Source organism: Sinocyclocheilus rhinocerous, unplaced genomic scaffold, assembly GCF_001515625.1.
Source record: "Sinocyclocheilus rhinocerous isolate Xijiao unplaced genomic scaffold, SAMN03320098_v1.1 scaffold752, whole genome shotgun sequence".
Lineage (NCBI taxonomy): Eukaryota > Metazoa > Chordata > Actinopteri > Cypriniformes > Cyprinidae > Sinocyclocheilus > Sinocyclocheilus rhinocerous.
Window position 1 is genome coordinate 1,384,314 of NW_015639777.1, and position 21,118 is coordinate 1,405,431.

General features: G+C 38.3%; 1 protein-coding gene across 1 annotated transcript in view; it reads left to right on the plus strand.

The window, feature by feature from the left end:
- Positions 1-21,118, plus strand: part of ulk4 (unc-51 like kinase 4) — a 234,135-nt gene that overhangs the window by 44,859 nt on the left and 168,158 nt on the right. The window contains exons 19-20 of the mRNA XM_016567664.1: positions 3,354-3,437; positions 16,932-17,093. Coding sequence (XP_016423150.1) covers positions 3,354-3,437; positions 16,932-17,093 — 246 coding nt within the window. The remainder of the gene's footprint in view (positions 1-3,353; positions 3,438-16,931; positions 17,094-21,118) is intronic.

A 21,118-nucleotide genomic window follows, 5' to 3' on the forward strand; every position in this document is an offset into this window, starting at 1 on the left:
TGGGCCCAATTTGGACATTTTCACTTAGGGGTGTACTCACTTTTGTGGCCAGCGGTTTAGACATTAATGGCTGTGTGTTAAAGTTATTTTGAGGGGACAGCAAATTTGCACTGTTATGCAAGCTGTACACTCACTACTTTAGTAGTGAGTGTACAGTAGCAAAGTGTCATTTCTTCAGTGTTGTACACATAAAAACCCTATTTATTTATTTGTTTGTTTGTTTTCTGTTGGAAAAAGTAGAATCTTTCTCTCTGAATTTAACACTTTGTTTACATTAAAGGGGAAATTAAAAAGTCTGTGTAGGGCACAAATGTGTAATGTTGTTATGTTATTTAAATTTTTTTTTTTTTTTTTTCTCAAAAATGTCCCAGTGGACATAAAAGCTCCTCTAATTAAAGTATCACCTACAGTATAACTCACATAACATATCAATATTCACATGAGTCAAATTAGTGACTGAAATTAAGGAGGGGAAAAAATAAAGTAGACTGTCTATTATATTGATGTAAATATTGATCAGTGCACAACTTCCACTTTAGCTTCTAGGGGGACTAGCCACCGGATTGCGATCTCAAGAACAGATCAGTATGTTCAATGGCCTGAAATTTAATACAGCTCAATTTGCTTCTCATAAATGTCTTACAGGCAATATTTGTCCTCTGAGTATTCCATGACATTTAAAAAGCTCCCTTATGAGGAGAGATTCACACAACCTCTCAGACCTCATTAACCTCAACATGAGGACCATCTCATAGCTGATGCAGTCTGGTGCATCATGTCTAACCTTTGACAGAATTTTAGTACCGTTAAGATCAGCGCTGAAAACTGTACGCTTTTTTTATTTTGCATTTACTCATGTTACCTCTACTGTCTGTCACTGTAACACTGCATTTGCCTGCTATAACACAATGCTTTGGTGAAAGTCAATGTTTGGGGGATTTTCAGCATCGCACATGTACAGCAGCCTGTCAATGAGGTCTAAAGGTGTAATGAAGCACAGCCTCTGGAGTCCATTAATGGTTCATCACAGCACCATTTTACCTCATTACAACCGGTGTGATGAGATGGCTTGTCCAGGACACATTTTTTAAGACCCTTTTCACCTAAATTTGTCCCGTGTTGTAGACGTCTGTTCACCCTAATCTGATCGCTGTATTGATCGCTGTAAGGGACCCGAGGTTAGCTGATAACATGCTTTGTTGGGCTTATATAAGTGTGTCTCTCCTGTACGGTTGTGCTTTTCAGGGTCACACAGTACAACAGCACACAGCTTTTATTGATCACATTAGCTCTGAGCGCAGGGGGAGGGTGAGGGACGCTGTGGCCTTGATTGGCTTTATCTAATGACTTTTCTCTGCTTCTCAGTTCTTGTGTAATGCGAGCAATAGGTGTGTTGACACTATGAATGTCAGTGGCAGTCCAGCTGGAAAACTATGGCTGTGCGACATTGAATGGGAGTGATACAAGATAAGCCATGCTCTAACTTTGATTTTTCTTCAGCCTGTCATTCGGTAAAACACAACTATAAAATATTTGTTCTTTAACATTGTTCACCCTCAGTTTCCAGTATTCCATTTCAAACATGTTTCTTTATAGTGTGCACAGGCAGAAATAATATAGTCAAAATGGATGATAAATAAGCTACACTAAAAACAAAGTGCTATCTGCAAACAAGTGGTGATTTTTTACTTTTTACTTCTTTTTTTTTTTCTTTTCTGAGCCACTTTTGCAATTACTGTTAACCGACTGGTCCTAAGGAAGATGGCCAAACACTTTATCAACAAACTGTAGTGACATATTTGGCATTTATTATTTCTCTGTTCACAAGCATGTTCACATGTGCCATCTTTTATTTGTTGACTTCACCCCTACACCTGCCACATTATGCATTAATATATGTGTTAGGTATGTGGATAGATGCTTGGGATATGCTTTGGAGCAAAATGACACTTTTACCTGTTTATAATTATGTCAGGAAAACTAATTGTGGCCTGAACAGTGGTTCATATATCAGTTTGGCCATATCTCAGTGTCTACGGTGGTTATGACCCTAAATGATTACATATTTTATCATCTAATGCAATATAATTGATACATTTTAATGTTTGGCTTGGATCATCATCATCAAACAAACAAATATATATTTTTAAAGAACTGTTCATCAGAAGTCAATGCTAATTATTTATTTAATAACCTGCACATAGTGTACAGTGTACAAAGAGAGGCCAATGAGATATTTTTCACAGGATGATTCCTGCTTCCAAATTAATTTTATCAGCCACTGGGGTGTCGAGTTTTCCCCTTTTTCTACTGCTATCCCATGACAATCAATTTTAATGGCCCTAGAAAAAGTTTGGGAAGTTCTATGTAAGAACAATTTGCCAACAGAGGTATCAGTTTATTACAAGAGGTTTATTGCTTCCATCAAAAATCAATCAGTCAATCAATCAGTCGGTCGGTCAGTCAGTCAGTCAATCAATCAATCAATCCCTCAGAATTGCTAAATTGGCTATAAAATGTTTTATTGCATAAACTGACAAAAAAAAACAAAAAACTGGTACTTAGCCTTGAGTTCATGTATACATTTTATATAAATAGTTTAAAATGCAAAATGATAATTCTTTATAAAAAAGAAAAAAAAGATACAACATTACATAAACTCTTTGACAGTTTTACTTTCATGCTCATATTAATTTAGCTGTGCACGCATATTTTGCTTCATTGTAAATATTAATAACTCAGTTAATTTGTGATAGTGATGCATTAATAAATTAGAATCACTGTTTTGAGTTATAAAGCTGTTGGCACATGTATTTCAATTTTTTACCTAATTTAGAGAGGATTTTCATAGTAACATTTCTACCTTTATTAAATGTAATTATCAGTTAACAAAAAAGCGTTTTTGTTTTTGTTTTTTTTAAGTAAAACAATCCTCAGATCTTTAACAGCCTACTGCACGTTGCATAATGCAACTACATATGAACAGCAAACCAAATCAGGCCTTGACTTGTATGAAGCTCTTGCTCACGAGCGGCTGTTGATGTTGACGATTAGTCTCAGCACTGTGCTGAACGCAAGCATTAGAAGTTAAATGAGAGGAGGATGTTGCTTCGCAGCGTTCCCTGCTTTTCCCTCTAATTGACACTATCATTGCTTATCACTTGAGCTGTGTTTCCTTTACCTGCCTGAGCCAGCGAGCCTGTTGTCTTATTTACTGTCACAGGACTTTATTTATTTAGCCTCATTATGATGGTGGCTGCATTTTGCTGCTTTTAATTGTTCCCCCAATGAGTCTCAGTAATAGTTCATTCTTTCTCGCTCACACTCACATACTCTCTTTCCTTCCCCTGCAGGAAGAGAAGAAAGAGCGCCCAGGAGGATTGTGGGTCGTTCCTGCTGCCGCCTACACCGTGTTAATGAGGTGCCTTCGGGAAGGGGTAAGACTGCTATGCTGTCCTCACAGAGTGTGTAAGTGTGCGCACGAGTGTGTGTGCGTGAATATGGGGGCGGGGGGGATCTGTCTGATAACGAACCTCCCCCAGCCCTTATAGGCATTATTTGCCTGCCGCGAGTCAAGGGCACTCTACGCGCTCGCTCGTCAGTCAGTCCTGTCACACAAAAATACTCACTCACCTGCAGCAAAAATGCTCATGTAACCGCACCTCCGGTCGTCTCTGTAGCAATTAACCACGCTGGCCTGCATTGTTTAAGAATGGAACCATCTGCATGAGACAGACATCAAACTGATCATCTCTAGTCTGAACAGACTGTTTACTGTGAGTGCTGAGAGCTTCTCTTCCACAGGGGACCGAACACCATACAGACTGCCTCATTATTCCTTTATTAGCAGGGGAAGATCTGCCATTAAGAAGCGAGTTTAGGAGCTACAGCTTGTGTTGCCGACAACCCCTGGTCTGCAGCGTTAAAAGAAAGTAGCGCTCGGAAGGAAAATTCGGGCGTGATAAAACTGAAGTTTGTCTAGCTGTTCTGTGGCTGCACTGCTGTTTTCTGGCTGGTCAGCTGCCAACGATTGGCAAAAGTTGTGCCCTCCAGTGATTGTGCTCAATTTTAGCCCTCTGCTCCAACCTGCTTTTTTTTTTTTTTGTCTCATCACTTTTTGCCGGCGGTTAAATTTATATTCTCAGCTGCTTGAAGTAGTTCTTGCTGGAGTTCATCTGATTCCCTTGAACTTTCAAGGTCAATTTCAAATTTGTGTTTCAGAACTGATGGCCTGTGATGATCAACAGCTGTTGTGTGTTTTGCTTTCAATAAAAACACGTTGTGTTTATCGATGCATCAGCAATTTTCTAAACTTCATAAGCAGTTCTTAGCTGACATCACAGTTTCTGCTTCAGACGGAACACCCCCTTGACTATCTGATGCAAATTGCATGCAAAAATGGCTAGGTGTTGGTCCAAAATGACAAGCTTCAGTGTTGGCTGGCTTTTCACAATACACCCTTAAAAATAAAGGTTCCAAAAGGGGGAGGGGGTGGAGGGGTTGCAGCAATTCAATTAAGAACTGTTTTGGGGTTCTCCAAAGAACCTCTCAGTGAACATTTCTTAAACATTTCTTAGTGTGAAGAACATTTTAATAATCTGAAGAAACTTTTTTTTTTTTTGCTTAAAATTAACAAAATTTAACCAATGTAGTTAATGTGATGAGCTGTGGTTACTGTGATCAATGCAAATGCAAATTCAAGTATCCAAATTTGAGGCTGTTTTATGCAGTTATTTCTATTATAAACAGCGGTGCACATAAGTGGTACACAGTTGTGCATGTGCGACCAAAATAAAAAAATTGCGTACCGACATGGTTGACAGCTGTTAATGCACAATTACCATTTTAGATCGACAAACTGTAATACTGTATAAGATTTCTATTCAAACTGAATAGATAAATAAATCTAGGCTACCCGCTGCCATTTTTGGCACAATGCAAAACATTTCATTCACTGAAGCGCTTCAGTCAGCAGTGCTAAACCCGGAAGCGCATATACTTACTTTCCGGCAACCCGCCAAAATAAAAGCCTGCTGATTTTAAGTTTGAAAATTCGTCTTTAAAAAAAGAAATAAATATTAGCATTTTATTTTGAAGTTTACTATAAAATAGTTGTATTTGTATTTAATACTCCCTTTTTATTTTAAAACATAATAGTATTATCACGCTTTATTATTTAATTATTTTATAAAAAAAATATATATATAATAAAGTGCAACAATATTATCACTACGATTCATGTATTTTTTTATAGTTGTATTTAATGGGTTACACTATGTGCAGTGTGAGGACCAAACCAAATCTCCAGGTTCTCTTATGAGAACCAGGCTGAAAAACCATAGACTGTGATAGATAGTGATAGTGTCCGTGACGTCACCCGTAGATTTCCGAAGAGCGTTTTTGAAGCTCAAAAGTGGGCGGAGGCGGCCGTCGCCATCTTGGCAGCGCGTCACCGCGCGTCACTCCTGGATAATCGAAAATGGGCAAAGAGGTGGGAGCAGGTTGCTGAAGCCACGCCCACCTAGCTCGACGGTGGTGACAGCAGCGGCAATCCACCTGTCACTCAAGTGGCCACGCCCTTAATTATGCAGAACTTTAAGGCTTAATATAATTTAAACGGATGAGTTATAAAAATATTCACCCCCCTCACAGTTGTCATGAAGGGCAAAATTAGCTATATAGACCAAAATCATTTTTTGAACCAGGCTGTAAACATGTTTTTTTTCTGCTGTAAAGTTGGGCATTTTAACATGGGGAGTCTATGGGATTGACTCCCTTTTGCAGCCAGCCTCTAGCGGCCAGTTGATGAATTACAGTTTAAGTCACTTTCTTGTTGGCTTCACGAGAGAGAGGGGGAGGTTGCCGCTTGTGAAAAACTTATGTGCACCCCTGATTATAAAGGTGTTTTTTAATCTATTATAATGTAATAATATGAAATCGTCCATTCATCAGCTGTCCAGCGTAACATGCAAATAATCATCAGCATCAATCAGAATATCAGTATCAGTGCAACCCCTAACAAACATAAAGCACAGAGGCAGAGATAGAAGAAGCCCAGTAGAGAAAGAAAAATGCACCTCTATTGTAGGATACATGGCTTATAAGCAGTAATAAGCTCAGTAATCGGAGAGAGAACTGGCCCTCCAGCACTGTTACTCCCCAGCTCTCTCTCCCTCTCTCCTTTTCTTCCCAGCAGCACTGCCACCAGGCTGTGCAGTTGATCACTCTCTCCAAAGCAGGTCTAGACTGACAGCGACACGATCGGAGTTGAGGCAACGGCCAGATGCCGGCATGCCTCCCCGATGCTGCCTTGCTAATTACTTCCCGCAAACATTAACGGCACATCTTTTGGAAAGCCATGAAAGAAACGGGCTAATTCAGTTCCACCGATTCCCCAACATTAGCGCCATGCGAGTACAGTAATAAATCCATGTGTGTTTTGAGGCTGATGTAGGCAGTAAATTGTAATGCCTCGCTTTACTGACCTGCTTGAGAACCTCTGCTGATTCAGAGAGAGCTGAGCTCAGGAAACAAGACATCAGAGAGGGGGAAAGAGAGGGAGGGAGGGGGAGAAGGAGAAAAAAGGCCAGGGGGTGATGATGGGAGAAGGTTGGGGGAGGGTAAGAAGTGCATAACACACAGAGAGAAGATGAGAGTAACAGAGCTAGCCGGAGAATATTGTGTGCTCAATCGAGAGTGAGAGTGCTCTTAATTCAGAAAGACAGCCAGAGCAGCATGCAGACAGGTTTTCAGGTCAGACTGCAACTGGAAGAGCCATGCGCGATTGTGTGTGTGCGATTCCATGTGCGTGGATGATGAAAGGGTTGTGCTCACTGTAAGTGGCGTGTAGCAGAGCCTTGGGCTGCAACTGGGCATCACACTACTCTTCCATTAAATATTTATTACATACACACATACTGTGCATATTCCATCCCCTCCCTATTAGCTCTGCCTGTAATGTCTCACTATAGTGCGCGCTGACCCTTCTATGACTCTGAATATCTGTGATGCGGTTTATACCGATGTGGTTTTGCCTCTGATCTCCGTCATTCCGTAATCAAACATGCTCAGCGGCTCCACACGCGCTCTCTCTTCACGTTTAGCAAAGACGCTCTGCTGAATCGGTCACGAACAGCCATTCGATATGCATCACCCTGGGGACTGGTATCATGGAGTGTGTGTTGATTGCGAAGGTTACGTAACTTTGTTACCGAAGGCTGTCAAAGTGTTATGTGTGATTTGGATTTTTCTTCTTCTTCTGGAAAAGCTCAGTTTAAGTGCTACATGAAATGAAAACTGTTTACTTTAATGATACACATTGCTGATCAAATTGTGAATGATTCATTGTGTACATTATTCAAATATTTCCACATGATTGCCTTTGTAAAAAATAATATTTTATGATTTTATTTAAATTAAGCTCACCAAGGCTGCACTTGTCTGATCCCCCCCCCCCACATGATGTGATGGCGAAGTAAATTTTTTAGCAGCCATTACTCCCCATATGTTAATCTTGTGCAAAAACACAAAATAACTCTTAATTTTAACATTTACTCTCCATTAACAGTCTGAAGCACAGCATGCTGAGAAAATGAAATTTGCTGTAACACATTCAGTTTGAGTTATGCTTGATATAATCAGTGATATAACTTTTTTTATTAAGTACAATGATTTTTTCAGTATATTTGAGTAAAGTGAAATGGTTTCATTTGGTAAATGTATCTGTTAGGTTTACAGTGCAAAGTTTTGAACAGTAGTGTATACTGTATATCTTGTTAATGTTAACCATTAGCCAAATAGCTGTTTAAGGGTCCAAGCATCAGGGATGCTAGAACCCTATTTATTCAGTTTCTTAGAATTCTTCACTTTTCTTCTTCCCTAAACGTGTGAAAAAGTGACAACCAAGTACAGAAACCCCAAACCAAAATGCAGAATCAAAATGTTCCTTAATATTAGTCCAAATAGGCATAAATTTAAAAATAAGTATCCACTGGAATACATTGAGATGTTTACTTGACCTTTAAGGCGGTCGCACACCGGACGAGAAGCACAGCGCAGCGTTGCGTCGCGCCACGTCTTTAAAATTCTAACACATTATTTTCTATGAGTGTACGCACACCGGCGCCGCCGTTCAGGCATCTGTCCGCGGCTCCCAGCTATGTCGTGTTGTACTTGTAAGAATTGTTGTAGACGCGTTGCTGTGCTTCTCATCCGGTGTGCGACCGCCTTTAGCCTATATGGCCTCCTTAGAAATGGGAACAGTGTTACAAGTAACACAAGTTACATAATCAGTTTATTTTTTTAAGTAACTAATGCATTACTTTTAAATTTACAAGAAATTTTCTGAGTTACATTTCTAAAATAAGTAACGCTAGATACTTTATTTTCCTAACATTAACATTTTGTTTTCTCATTCTTCTGTCCCCAAGTTAAGAGAAATTATTAGTGCAGAGGCACTTCCTTCAGCCTGAGGCTTATTCATTTCACACTTGGTGTGAAAAGGCCTTTACAGTTGCCAAACAATTTTATTTATTTATTTGATTAAAAATTAATAAGCAAGTCCAGCTCAGGTGACAAAAAGTAACGTAATGCATTACTTTCCATAAAAAGTAACGCAATTATTTACTTTTTTAATGGAGTAACACAATTGTAATGCATTACTTTTAAAAGTAACTTTCCCCAACACTGATGACAAACAAATGTTTGTGTTGGTTTCATGTAAGTATTTGGGAGAAAACAAACAAACTAACAATTGGATGCACATAATTAATTTTAATTTTGATGTAATTTGCTATATAATTATAAATATATAAATAAAATATTTTCTTAACTATCATTATGTTTTTGAGGAGTTGCACAAGATATTTTACAGCCTGAACTACCCTATACATACTGACCATAACAAATGGTTATAGAGGTCTGCTTAGGCCTCTCTGAATATAACTTACAACTGCATGTTAAATGCACTGCATTACTTTGGCTGCACCACATAACTTTTTTTCAAATATTAATAACAGTTTTGTAAAATTATTGTTCTTATGTATTAACTTTTTCATAGAAATAATATTTATTACAGCTCAAGTTGTAATAGAAGGTGTCACATTATGGAAGCAATACGTGAATGCTGTTTCATGTTGACTTAACTGAGGTTCTTCCATCTTCTGTGTCTTGACCAGCTTTTTGATTGGGAGAGACCAGATTAGCTGGAATAAAAGAATGTTTATGCCTCGAACTGAATGGATTGATGCTGAGAGAGACAGAAAGAGCTCAAACAGTGAGACCACACTAATGAAAGGCCTGTCTGGCTCAGGCAATTACATAGGTCTTTACTCAGGACCAGGTGTGCCGCTTCTTCAAACAGACACTCGCGTTGTTAGAAGGAGCCACACAGAGATGACCTCTGTAAGCTTTACATAATCTCTGTCTCTCACAAACACGCACAGTAAAGTAGGCTTGAATGAGTGTATTTAGCCATAGAAAACACCTGTACTCCATAACGAAAAATTTTCTTTAAAGGGGTCATATGATGCGATTTAAATTTAGACATGTCTATGTCACGATGTGGGAAGATTTGCATAACGCCGCCCAAGCCCAATCAGCATAGTTTAACATACAGGTAAATGTACCCCTTTAATGGTTTCCCAGATGGTCGCAAAATGCCACTGACACTCAGGGCTGAGATTAAAATAATTAGTGGTGCTTGCAACAGCAATCGTCACTATTGCTCTACTATTATATATAGTATATATATTGCTATACTGAACTACTATTGCTCATACTTGCTGTATATTATGTGAACAAACCCCTCTAACCCTGTGTATTAAATTTCAACTTTTAACTTGTCCACACCATTATTTGTTTAGTGATCACAGATATTCACCTGTCAGTAGGGCTCATAAAATCATAATTGTTGATCATTCCCTTTAAATTGTAACTGTGATGATTAATTACGATGATCACAATTTACATTGAATGATGTTTATACCATTGTTTGAAGCAACTGCATGCCATATTTTATATGAAAATAAACACGCTGAAAGCACTCTTAACTGAAATATTTATATTGATTTTCTGTAGTATTAAGCCTCAAATGTCAACTATACATTGGATTGGTTTCTTCTTTAAATAATAATAATAAGTAAAAATATGGATGATATTATAATGTTATACTAAAATTAAAACAATGGAAAAAACCCTTAAGATAACCTGTAGAAAGAAAGAAAAAATCACAAGCACTCAGAATAACATAAGTGGACTTTGAATGATTGATTGCCAATTTGAACAATTACTCAATTGTGGCATCCGTAATTGTAATCGCGATTAGAAATTTGATTAATTGTGCAACCCTACCCGTCAGATAATAAAATGAGGAGGAAAAAAAAACATTTTAAGATCATCTAAGTGAACCAAACTCAGGCCACTGAAAGTCTTTTGAGTGAAAAAGAACCCAGTTCTCTTGAACGTGGCACAGACTGTTCTTAATGCAATCTGCAAACAATGACATCATCACAACGTGGCACAAGCTGACTGACCTCTGCTGATTCTGCAGCCAAATGAGCTTGCTGCTCAACTTTTAAATAGTTTGGTTCTGTGTTTGTTGTTAGCAAGTCTTGCAGCACTCTATGAGAAACCCTCCACCTCCCCTAGCTCCACCCATAAAGATCTGCTGTGGGTAATTCCATGTATGCTATATGTGCAGCAGCAGCATGTCTTACATGCTTACAGCTGCTTGTCTGAGGATGTATTAACAGTAGCAAGTCTCACATTAACATTGTGACATCCATTACCATGCCAAACTATCCTGAGAGTTGTCATGACTGAAATGTATTTATTTTAAAAATTTATTTGTATTTATAAAAAAATTATTAGGATTTTTTTATTTATTTCTATTGGTTATTTATTTATTAGTTTGTTTGTGGAACCCAACCTTGATTATTACTGTAATATTGATGATTATTACATTGCATATATGAGGAATATTAGGATGTCTAACTTAATACCTTTTACTAATTGTTTTTTTTTTAATGATAAACAATAATAAGCACAAACTCATGTCCTTTTTCAATAAAGCATAATTTCTTTACTACGTAATGCTTGTTTTCTATAGCATAAAAGAGGAAACAATTACATTAGAATAGAATATGTTTTTAATGTAACTTATTGTGACATTGCCCCTGAGTTTTCATTTGCGCCGAACACTGAAGGAAGACCTTTGAGAATCTCAGATCACTGTAAAGTTTGTTTGGAGTGATATACAATATATTGTCAAAATTAATGCAAACTGCTTTTGGACCCCTGACACAAATTTGGGTGGTAAGCATTGTGTAAATGGGTTTTGCACATGTAACCACCACTTTTTCTTAAAAAAAAAAAAAAAGTAAACATTTAGTTGTGTTAATACGTTGGGAGAGTCTAAACTCTCCTGCATTTAGGACAGTGAATTAGAGACCTGCGCGGGACGGATTTTTCAGTCCCGCTCCCGCAAGATTCTGTCCCGCGCCCGCCCGCTCCCGCAGAAATATATCTTATCTGGTCCCACTCCCGCCCGCGACATTCATGTTTTGTCCCGCTCCCGCCCGCAAAAGCCCGCATAAAAGTAATCTATATAGACTTTTTTCAGTACATCGAAGAAATTTACATTAAATGGTTCTGTAACATCTCCTAAGCTCCACAACATCCCAGCATAAACACTCCCGATAAAATATTTGTTATTTAGGCTAAGCATCAAGATTAACAAACCACTGTTATTTTTAACAGAAAAGCAAGCATGGGCTGCTGCGTGCATGGTTTGGCATGGCAGAATGCGAGCAGCGCTTCCTTTATTATCACTAAAAGCTGACATCTCAGTTAATCTCTATCTCATAAAGCTCTGTTATAACACAATAAATGTATGCACAATGAATCTTTCACAATGTCTACACTTCATGTGTTAAAATGAGAGGATTCGTGAGCACGCAATTTCAGCACTGTGGCCAGTAGATTCTAACTTAATCACCTCTGATTGGCCATTGTGTTCCAGAAAAAAAAAAACAGCTGAGTCTGAGATTGGCTACATTGCGCTACCCTTTAAACACGGGCTATAAATAGAAACTATGCCTAGCTTGCGCATATCAATCATTTTAATGTTAATATTAGTTGTTCTTTTTGCTTTTGTACAACAGATAAATAACAATCTATATGTTTTAGACACTTTATATTTAGATAATTTCTATTTTGCGGGAGTCCCGCGAATCATTTTATTCTCCCGCATCCCGCACACACACACGAGTCTCTTCCCGCCCGCACCCGCACTCGCCCATCAAGAGTTGTCCCGCGCCGCACCCTGTTGCGTTGGGTCCCGCGGGTCACGCGGTACTCCCGCGGGAGTGCAGGTCTCTACAGTGAATCTGTTTTAAAGGAATTACATAATTTCACTTGCTGTTAAACTTTTTAACACTCCATCTTCAGTTTTTGTTTCGGTGTGCATCGACTTTTTCACAAACGTGGACTAGTTTAGGTTTGACCTCCTGTTACCGTATCGAGTTACTGACTGCTGATGTTGCGAGAGAGAATTTGGGAGAAATACATAAATTCAGTAAAGTTTGGCTTGAGCTTGGCCCGAGGCAAGAATCGAGCTGGGAAGCTCAGCAGAGGTGTGTGAGAGAGAATGAGGCAGGGATTGGAGGACAGATCTCTGGTGAGAAGCTGTCCTCACCTCGTAGCCCCTGTAAGTCTGACATTGTGTGGGTTTGGGAGGCAGCTGCAAGTTTATATATAAACATATATACAAGAATAAGTCTTGTGTGCATCAAATCAGGTTAGTCAGGCAGAGTACATGGCATATATGAGTGGCACTATTTGGTCAGGGTATCTGGCTTACGCTGTGTCCTAACCAGGATTGGCGTGACAGGTTTCAACGACAAGTCATTTGTATGTTCAAAAGAGATATCAGATGTACTGGAAAAAAGTAAAATAAAGAAATAAGAAAGAAATAACCATAGTACAGACAATTTTCATTATCCAAGTGCTGTTTGATTGACAAATGGCTTCTTTTTTGTGTGTGTGTGTTGTATTAGGGATTGCACCGACTAATCGACTAGTCGACTTCAATGCTCTGCCATGACGCTTTAAACTTGACGTCGACTAGTCGCTGGTCCTATAGAGGGCGCAACAGGATAAGAAATCTTTGAAGGACTTCCACATTTACGCTCCGTTTCCAAACAGTTAAAATGACAAATAAATGCATACTCTGAAAGCGCTCCACAAGACATGTGTGATTATATTACTGGATGCTCGAAACTGAACAGGAGAATGCTTTAGGAGTTTTAAACAGCTTATTGTACAGATAAGTTAATCGCCATTCTAATCTAATGCGCTGCTGCACTGTAACGCACACACATAGGCTACAGACAGTAGCTCGTACATCACATGCACAGAATCATTCAGCGCGGAAATGTAGCCTATTGTCAACACTGTTCTGTGATTTCTCAATAAAATAGCTTTGAAACTGAAAAGTTCAAGCATATATTTCTTAATAACTAAATCCCACAGCTTCACTACTAGTAGAGACGCTGCCAGGTAGAATTAATTCACACACGCAATCGCTCTCACTAATGCATTCATATGAATGTAATCTTTACTGTGCTACTTTATCTGTATCTGATTTAGAACGAGCAGAAATCTGTGAGAAATATAACGACCCTGATAAAAATGAGCTGTTATAGGAGCAATAGCCATGTGGGCTGCGCTGTGTCATATTCATTTGTTCATTAATGACGTCATCAGCGACTAGTCGGCTTCGACTCGACTTTCATCACATAAAAGTCCACTTTAAAAAATCAGAAGTCATTCAACCCCTAGTGTGTATGTATATGCACTCACACTTTGCTATAAAGTGGCTATATGGACAGTTCTTGGACAAAATGCCCTAGTATTTATGTAAATAAATGAATGCAAACTGAATTTTTAGTGGATCAAAGCACGTATGTACATTAGCAGCCTAATCTGACATTGTGTTATGTTGTCTGAAAGTTTTAAATGATTTTATAATCTTGAAGTTTCATAATTTTAAGGTGATAGATAGATAGATAGATGGTTGGACTCAGGACTGAATTGCTCATTGCTGAGTTCCTACTTGACTTCTTTACTGTACTGTGATTCATTTTCAGTTATGTCGAATTCGAAATGAATCAGGAATCGTTAATCTGATGGTACTGTATGCTTTAGGTCGGAGCAACAAGTGCAACAAGAAAACATCCTAGTTTACATAACTTAAATCGTCAGAGTCATACTCTATGTGGTAAAATGCCTGTTCATTAATCAGTTGTTATTGAGTGATTCTTCAATTTATAAAGATAAATAAAATGGTCACTTCCTGAGAAACTAGCGCAAAGTAATAATAATAAAAATAGAAGTTGCTGCAACCAGGGAAGCCTGTGGCTCTTTTCTCCTCTATAATAAAAGAAGAGCGCGCAGACAAAATGCAATAGTAAGCGCTGTCATGTTATCTTGTGTTAGGATGCCTGATGTTTGGGAACACAATCATATGAGACAGTTATGGGAGGTGATTGTAGACCTTATGCATCAGAGAAACAGGTGTGGAGCCATCTTTAGAATTTAGTATTTGAACTTTGCTTTTTACGGTGGCTCTATAGCATCACTGTTGAAGAGTAATTAGCTGGTGAAGTGGATTTACTTCAGTTAATGAAAGTTATCATGTGCATTGTAATGTTCGAAGCTGAAATCATAACAAATGTCATTAGACCAGGAAGATTTTAAAATGAGCGGTTTATTCATTAATTCAGACAAACTTACCTTTATGCTGTGCTTCCATCATATTCACATCTCTTCTTATTGGATGAACAAATGATCTGACTCAATTTTACACATTTTATAATTTTTATGCATCTTGGCATTTCCATCCAGCATTTTTTTTAGCGATATCCCAAAATTTGCATAAAAATAGGTGAATGGAAACATAGGTAATGACTCCCTAGTCTGGATCCTTGGCTGGTCAAGCCAAGTTCATACTACACGACTTTAAATGTCGGCAGATCGCTGTGCTGTTCAGACTACATGACTTGCTGTCTGTCTTGAAGTCATTGTGGTGTTCACACTACATAACACTACGTAAATGATCCACAACAGGGGGTCACACACTACACGAGCTGACAGCAACTGTCACCCAATGACTTTACACGGTCCCCAAACCACTTTCTGTCATGAAAACACATGCGAGAATTTGAACTCGAAAAAACAATTAAAACAGGAGTTGTTTATTTGAAAATGGATGAAAAACAGATGAGAAATGTGCTCTATTTAGTTGTGGGTAATTTGTAGTCCATCTAGTCAGGGCAGTCTACAAAACACTCTCCCCTCGACTGCAGTCAGATGATCCCTAAAGCATCTTACTCAGACCTCAGTGGAAATAGACTAGCTGTGTACATTTGAAAAAGCACAAACTCGCCTACAACGGAGCATATTTGTCCTGTGGAATTTAAATTCTTATTGAGAAACCTCTGGCTGGTGGATTTTAGTTTCATTTTCTATGCCTTTTTGACAAGGCTTGTGCTACAAGAAAAAAAGAAAGCGCTCAGCACCCCCCTCCTCCCCACCTCTTGCGCCCTGTAGCAGCTGTCAGTCATTTCCCCTGTTCTAGGTAGTGGCAGCTCTAGTTCATTACCTAAAGCCTCCACGAAGCCAGACCGCCAGACTCCAGCACAAAGAGATACGATAGGCCCAGGGACTCTGGAGTAGCTGTTGTTATTTGTGTTGCGTCAGAATATTCTACTTGAGAGTTCTTTCTACTTTTTGCCTCCAAGATACAGTATGTGTATTAATGCACCTCTTCCATGGACTAAGCTGAACTTTCTTTTAACTTTGAGACGGGGGTCTAGGAACTACATTACAGTGAAGGCATCCATATTGCATAGCAGCAGTGCACAGTGTAACTGCGCCTCTAAGATATGCCCAACCTCTCCATTTGCTATTTTCCTCACTCGACTCTGCATGCTTGCCGTTTGTTGAATGCTGTTAAATGTTTAATTTCCACCAGATACGGTTGCAGTGAGACACGCTCAAGGACAGGGGTCCGAATACATAAAAACACAGCCAGCGTTCGTTATCTCCGAGCGAGATTCGCTGTGGTGTGAAATTTAAGGAAATTATTTCACTCAAGTTTGGAGGGTGTTGAGGTACTATTAGGTCATGATGTAATTGCGTGAAATTCGTAAAGGTCTGTGTGTCCCACTTACAAATGAATTCATGAACGCATGTCTTTGAATGTAATGCTTAACGTTTTTCAGAGTACAATTGCGTTTAAAGTCTGCATGAAATGCTCTTAGTAACCCAATATACTTTACTTATGTAATCTGATGTTTATGGGGCTTGATTTTAGCCATGGGGAATTGTTTGGATCTTGAAAAGTGGGTGTTACATAATAGAATGGTGGAGGTGGATACAGGGAAATAGTTGAAAACTAGGAGGTCCTGGTAACATCAACCAAAATTTGTTTTTGAGGTGGAGCAAGTTTATTATATTTTGATTTAAACATTACAGAGTTGATTAGATTATTGGATGTATTTTACAAGAAAATACAATTTCAGTCTTTCTGCTTTTAAATTGCATGTTTCATTCAATGTTACTTGCCATTATTTTGTATGTATTAGCAATTTCTTAAAAGTAATTTCTTAGCAGAAATTGTTTCAAACTAAATCCCACACTATTTTGTTTTCAGTGTAGTGAATGTTCATTTCAACATAAAAATAATCACAAGTTGTATCTGTTAATATTATTTAATGGTCCTGAGTTAACATGAACTAATAATGAACAGTTGTTAACAAATATGTAAATGAATTGTTAAGATGTATTATTAATTCATTAACTAAACTGACTTTATATTAAAGTGTCTCTCTCTCTCTCTCTCTCTCTCTCTCTCTCTTCTTGTTTCTCAGGAAGAGTTGGTGGTGAACCACATGGCTGCCAAAACCATAGAGAACGTGTGCAGCCGTGAGTCTCAATACGCCCAGGGATTCATCACTGCAGAGGTGGGACCTGCACTCTGGTATCTGTTCACACACTCCACAGTGGATGCACTCAGGGTCAGCGCTATATCTGTGAGTATTAAACACACATGATTCTCATCATTTTAACAGGGTGTTTCAACACAGAGTTCAGCTGTGCGTACTGTTCAATTCAACTTTGCAAGGCCATGTGACAGAAAAAACAATGTTTCTGTTCAGGGTTTTCCTCCTGAAATCTATACTATTTTAATATTTTAGCCTACTTAAAAGCATTATCTTAAAACCATGTAGCTACAATAATCAAAACGTTCTCATCTTGAGCAGAAAAGAAAGATAACTAGCAATTTCAAAGTTTAAGTTCTATCCTAGCCATCTAACAACAATTTTCCCAATTATAATTAGCCTACATGGTTCTTTTGAAATGTACTTCGCCTACAGATTAATAATGCTAAATGTAGATAAACGTCTTGTCACATCTGGTTTGAACACTCAGAGTCATAGGATATAGATAGATAAATAGTATGAAAAATAACTATATTTTCACCATTGTTGTTTTCTGCTGTGTTTTGTTGTTTCTGTTGTTGTTAAAATAATCGCGTCATCCGTAGCTCTTGGTCAACTTGGTGCCGGCGCGCGTCCGGAGAGAGAGAGAAAGCGCACGGAGCTGAAAGGGCTTGAAGAAAGCGCGTTTGGCGTGTGATAAAAAGTACTTCGCCTACAGATTAATAATGCTAAATGTAGATAAACGTCTTGTCACATGGTTTGAACAGTCAGAGTCATTATAGATAGATAAATAGATAGTATGAAAAATAACTATATTTTCACCATTGTTGTTTTCTGCTAAGTTTTGTTGTTTCTGTTGTTGTTAAAATAATCGCGTCATCCGTAGCTCTTGGTCAACTTGGTGCCGGCGCGCGTCCGGAGAGAGAGAGAAAGCGCACGGAGCTGAAAGGGCTTGAAGAAAGCGCGTTTGGCTTTTGATAAAAATACTAGAGGATATAGCACTGAAAGATATTTACCATAAAAGACACTGAGTGCTTGTTATGTGATCCGCTGCGCTGTTTTGACGCGCTGCTCACTTAAAATGGTGCTGTGTTACGGCTCGCGGTCCGGATGGATGCCGGGGTGCGGATGCGGACCGTCCGCCTTTTGAATATTAGTTATACAGGTGCATCTCAATAAATTAGAATGTCATGGAAAAGTTCATTTATTTCAGTATGTATTGCATTTTTACATTTAGATACATGCGAGGCCATGTGACAGAAAAAACAATGTTTCTGTTCAGGGTTTTCCTCCTGAAATCTATACTATTTTAATATTTTAGCCTACTTAAAAGCATTATCTTAAAACCATGTAGCTACAATAATCAAAACGTTCTCATCTTGAGCAGAAAAGAAAGATAACTAGCAATTTCAAAGTTTAAGTTCTATCCTAGCCATCTAACAACAATTTTCCCAATTATAATTAGCCTACATGATTCTTTTGAAATGTACTTCGCCTACAGATTAATAATGCTAAATGTAGATAAACGTCTTGTCACATCTGGTTTGAACACTCAGAGTCATAGGATATAAATAGATAGATAGATAGTATGAAAAATAACTATATTTTCACCATTGTTGTTTTCTGCTAAGTTTTGTTGTTTCTGTTGTTGTTAAAATAATCGCGTCATCCGTAGCTCTTGGTCAACTTGGTGCCGGCGCGCGTCCGGAGAGAGAGAGAAAGCGCACGGAGCTGAAAGTAAAATGTTCACGAGTCCTTTTCCTCGAGTTGAGTCAAGTCTGGAGTCATTTCAGGTCGAGTCTGAGTCAAGTATGAAGTCTATAAAAATGCGACTCGAGTCCGAGTCACTAACTCGAGTGCCTATCTCTGGTGCAAGGCAAAGCAAGTTTATTTATATAGCACATTTCATACACAATGGTAATTCAAAGTGATTTACATAAAATGAATTAAAATAAGCATAAAAATAATCACAACAATAAAAAATAAAATTTTAAAATGATTTAAAAATGAATTTAAACAGTTAAGAATAGAAAATGATGGTACATAAAATACAGTACATTTAGTTTGGACGTAGCACAGTGCTCATTCAGTAAAAGCACAACTAAACAGATGTGTTTTGAGTCTGGATTTAAATATGGCTACTGAAATATGACTACTGATCTCTTCTGGAAGCTGGTTCCAACTGCGGGTGGCATGATAGCTAAAAGCGGACTTCCTTTGTTTTATGGGTGCTCCGATCAGGATTTTTTGGGCCGATCACTGATTGTCGATCACAGGAAGCAATATCTGCCGATACAATCACCGATACCAATCTTTTTGAAGCCTTCTTTTTATCATGTAGAATTATTTGTAGTGATGCTCCAGTCAGGATTTTTTCATTTTTTTTTCACATTCATTCAGGGCCTGAATTTCATTTTTGAAAATGGGAGGAATTCCCCTCTTAGGTGACACCACACAAGCAGTGCAGAAGCAGCACAGACTCATTGTGCTTTCACACAGAGGTTCGCTACTGATCCGCGGCTGTTTGCCACAAACACAACATTAATAAATTTTGATTTCAAATCCAAACGTTGTTACTGAAAATGCTTTTTGAGCATTGTGATTCTGTTTTTACACAGTACAGTAATACAATCTTTCATGTGTTTAAACGACTTTAGTGACGATGCAACACTGTCTCGATTGTGCAAGTGGCAATTCCTGTGTGAACTGTGCACAGGTTTGTGAAATAACGTCTCACATAAAGTTATTTACTGAAGAAATATGAATTGTACCTCACCATCAGCATTATAATTATTTTACGGACAGAGATCGAGACTGTGCCACTGCATGTCATGCCAAACCTCTCACAGCAGGTGTGTCATCAGCTTGAGATCGGCCTTTATAGAGTATTATAACTTAGGCCTGTCGCGATAATTAAATAACCGTCTAATCGCGATTATTTGATCTAACCACTGCAATTATTGTGCTTTACGACTCAAGGGGGAGTCGTACACCAAAAGAAACAGAAGAGCACCAGTTTGCTTTTCATGCACTGTATAGCCTATACACTGTTATGTTTTTTGCCTATAATTTAGTTTCCCCATATAGTTAGCACTTTATACAGCAGAGATCGTTTCAAAGCAGATTCACAGTATTAAACAGGAAAGTGACATGAATCAATGAAAACTTAAAAAATGAGGCACATACAAAATTCTGCTACAAAGCAGCTGTGGTAGCTACTGGTACTTTGTTACCAAGTTGATACCTGAATTTTAAAAACTATGCCAGCCTTTCTGTTGTACCGAGTGCAGGTTCAATCCAGTATCAGCTGATTCAAACATTCCCGTATTTGTGTGAGCACTCTATGAGCGTTCCATAGTTCCATTTTTAACAATAACTGATAAACCTTAAAATACAGACCACTTGTGAGCTCCGAGGTTGTTAATTAATTGTATATGCTTTTCTTTAACCCATCTATTCGCATTAATTAAACTAATTTTATTATAATTGTGTTTAATACAATTTGTGGAGTTGGAATTTGTGGTGGAAAAACTACATAACCCATGATTAGGGCTGAAATGACTATTCAACATGATCAATTACAATGCAAAAATTGACGCCATATTTTTTAGAATAGTTTGATCTCATTTTACCTAATGTAAGGGTCTGCAATAATGAGATTTTACCACTGTGGCGCTGTAGCGCAAGAGTGTAATTCAGCCGTCCCACTAGGCCTGTCGCGATAATTAAATAACCGTCTAATCGCGATTATTTGATCTAACCACCGCGATTATTGTGCTTTACGACTCAAGGGGGAGTCATACACCAAAAGAAATGGAAGAGCACCAGTTTGCTTTCTATGCACTGTATAGCCTATACAGGGCTCCAGACTCATTCTTCCCACTGGTCGCTCTTTTGCAACTAACTTTCTCAGCTGGTCGCACGAGCACATGATTTGGTCGCAATATTTTTTAAATTTTTTTGTGCTACAACATGGGATTATTCAATGCATGCTGATTAACTTTTATCATAGTTTATAGATAAGGAAACGAAAGTGGTTAACATTCTACCCGTTCTTTATCATCAGTAGTATTATTTGTGATTTGAATTTTGTGAATGGGAGTTTCTCTTTTGCT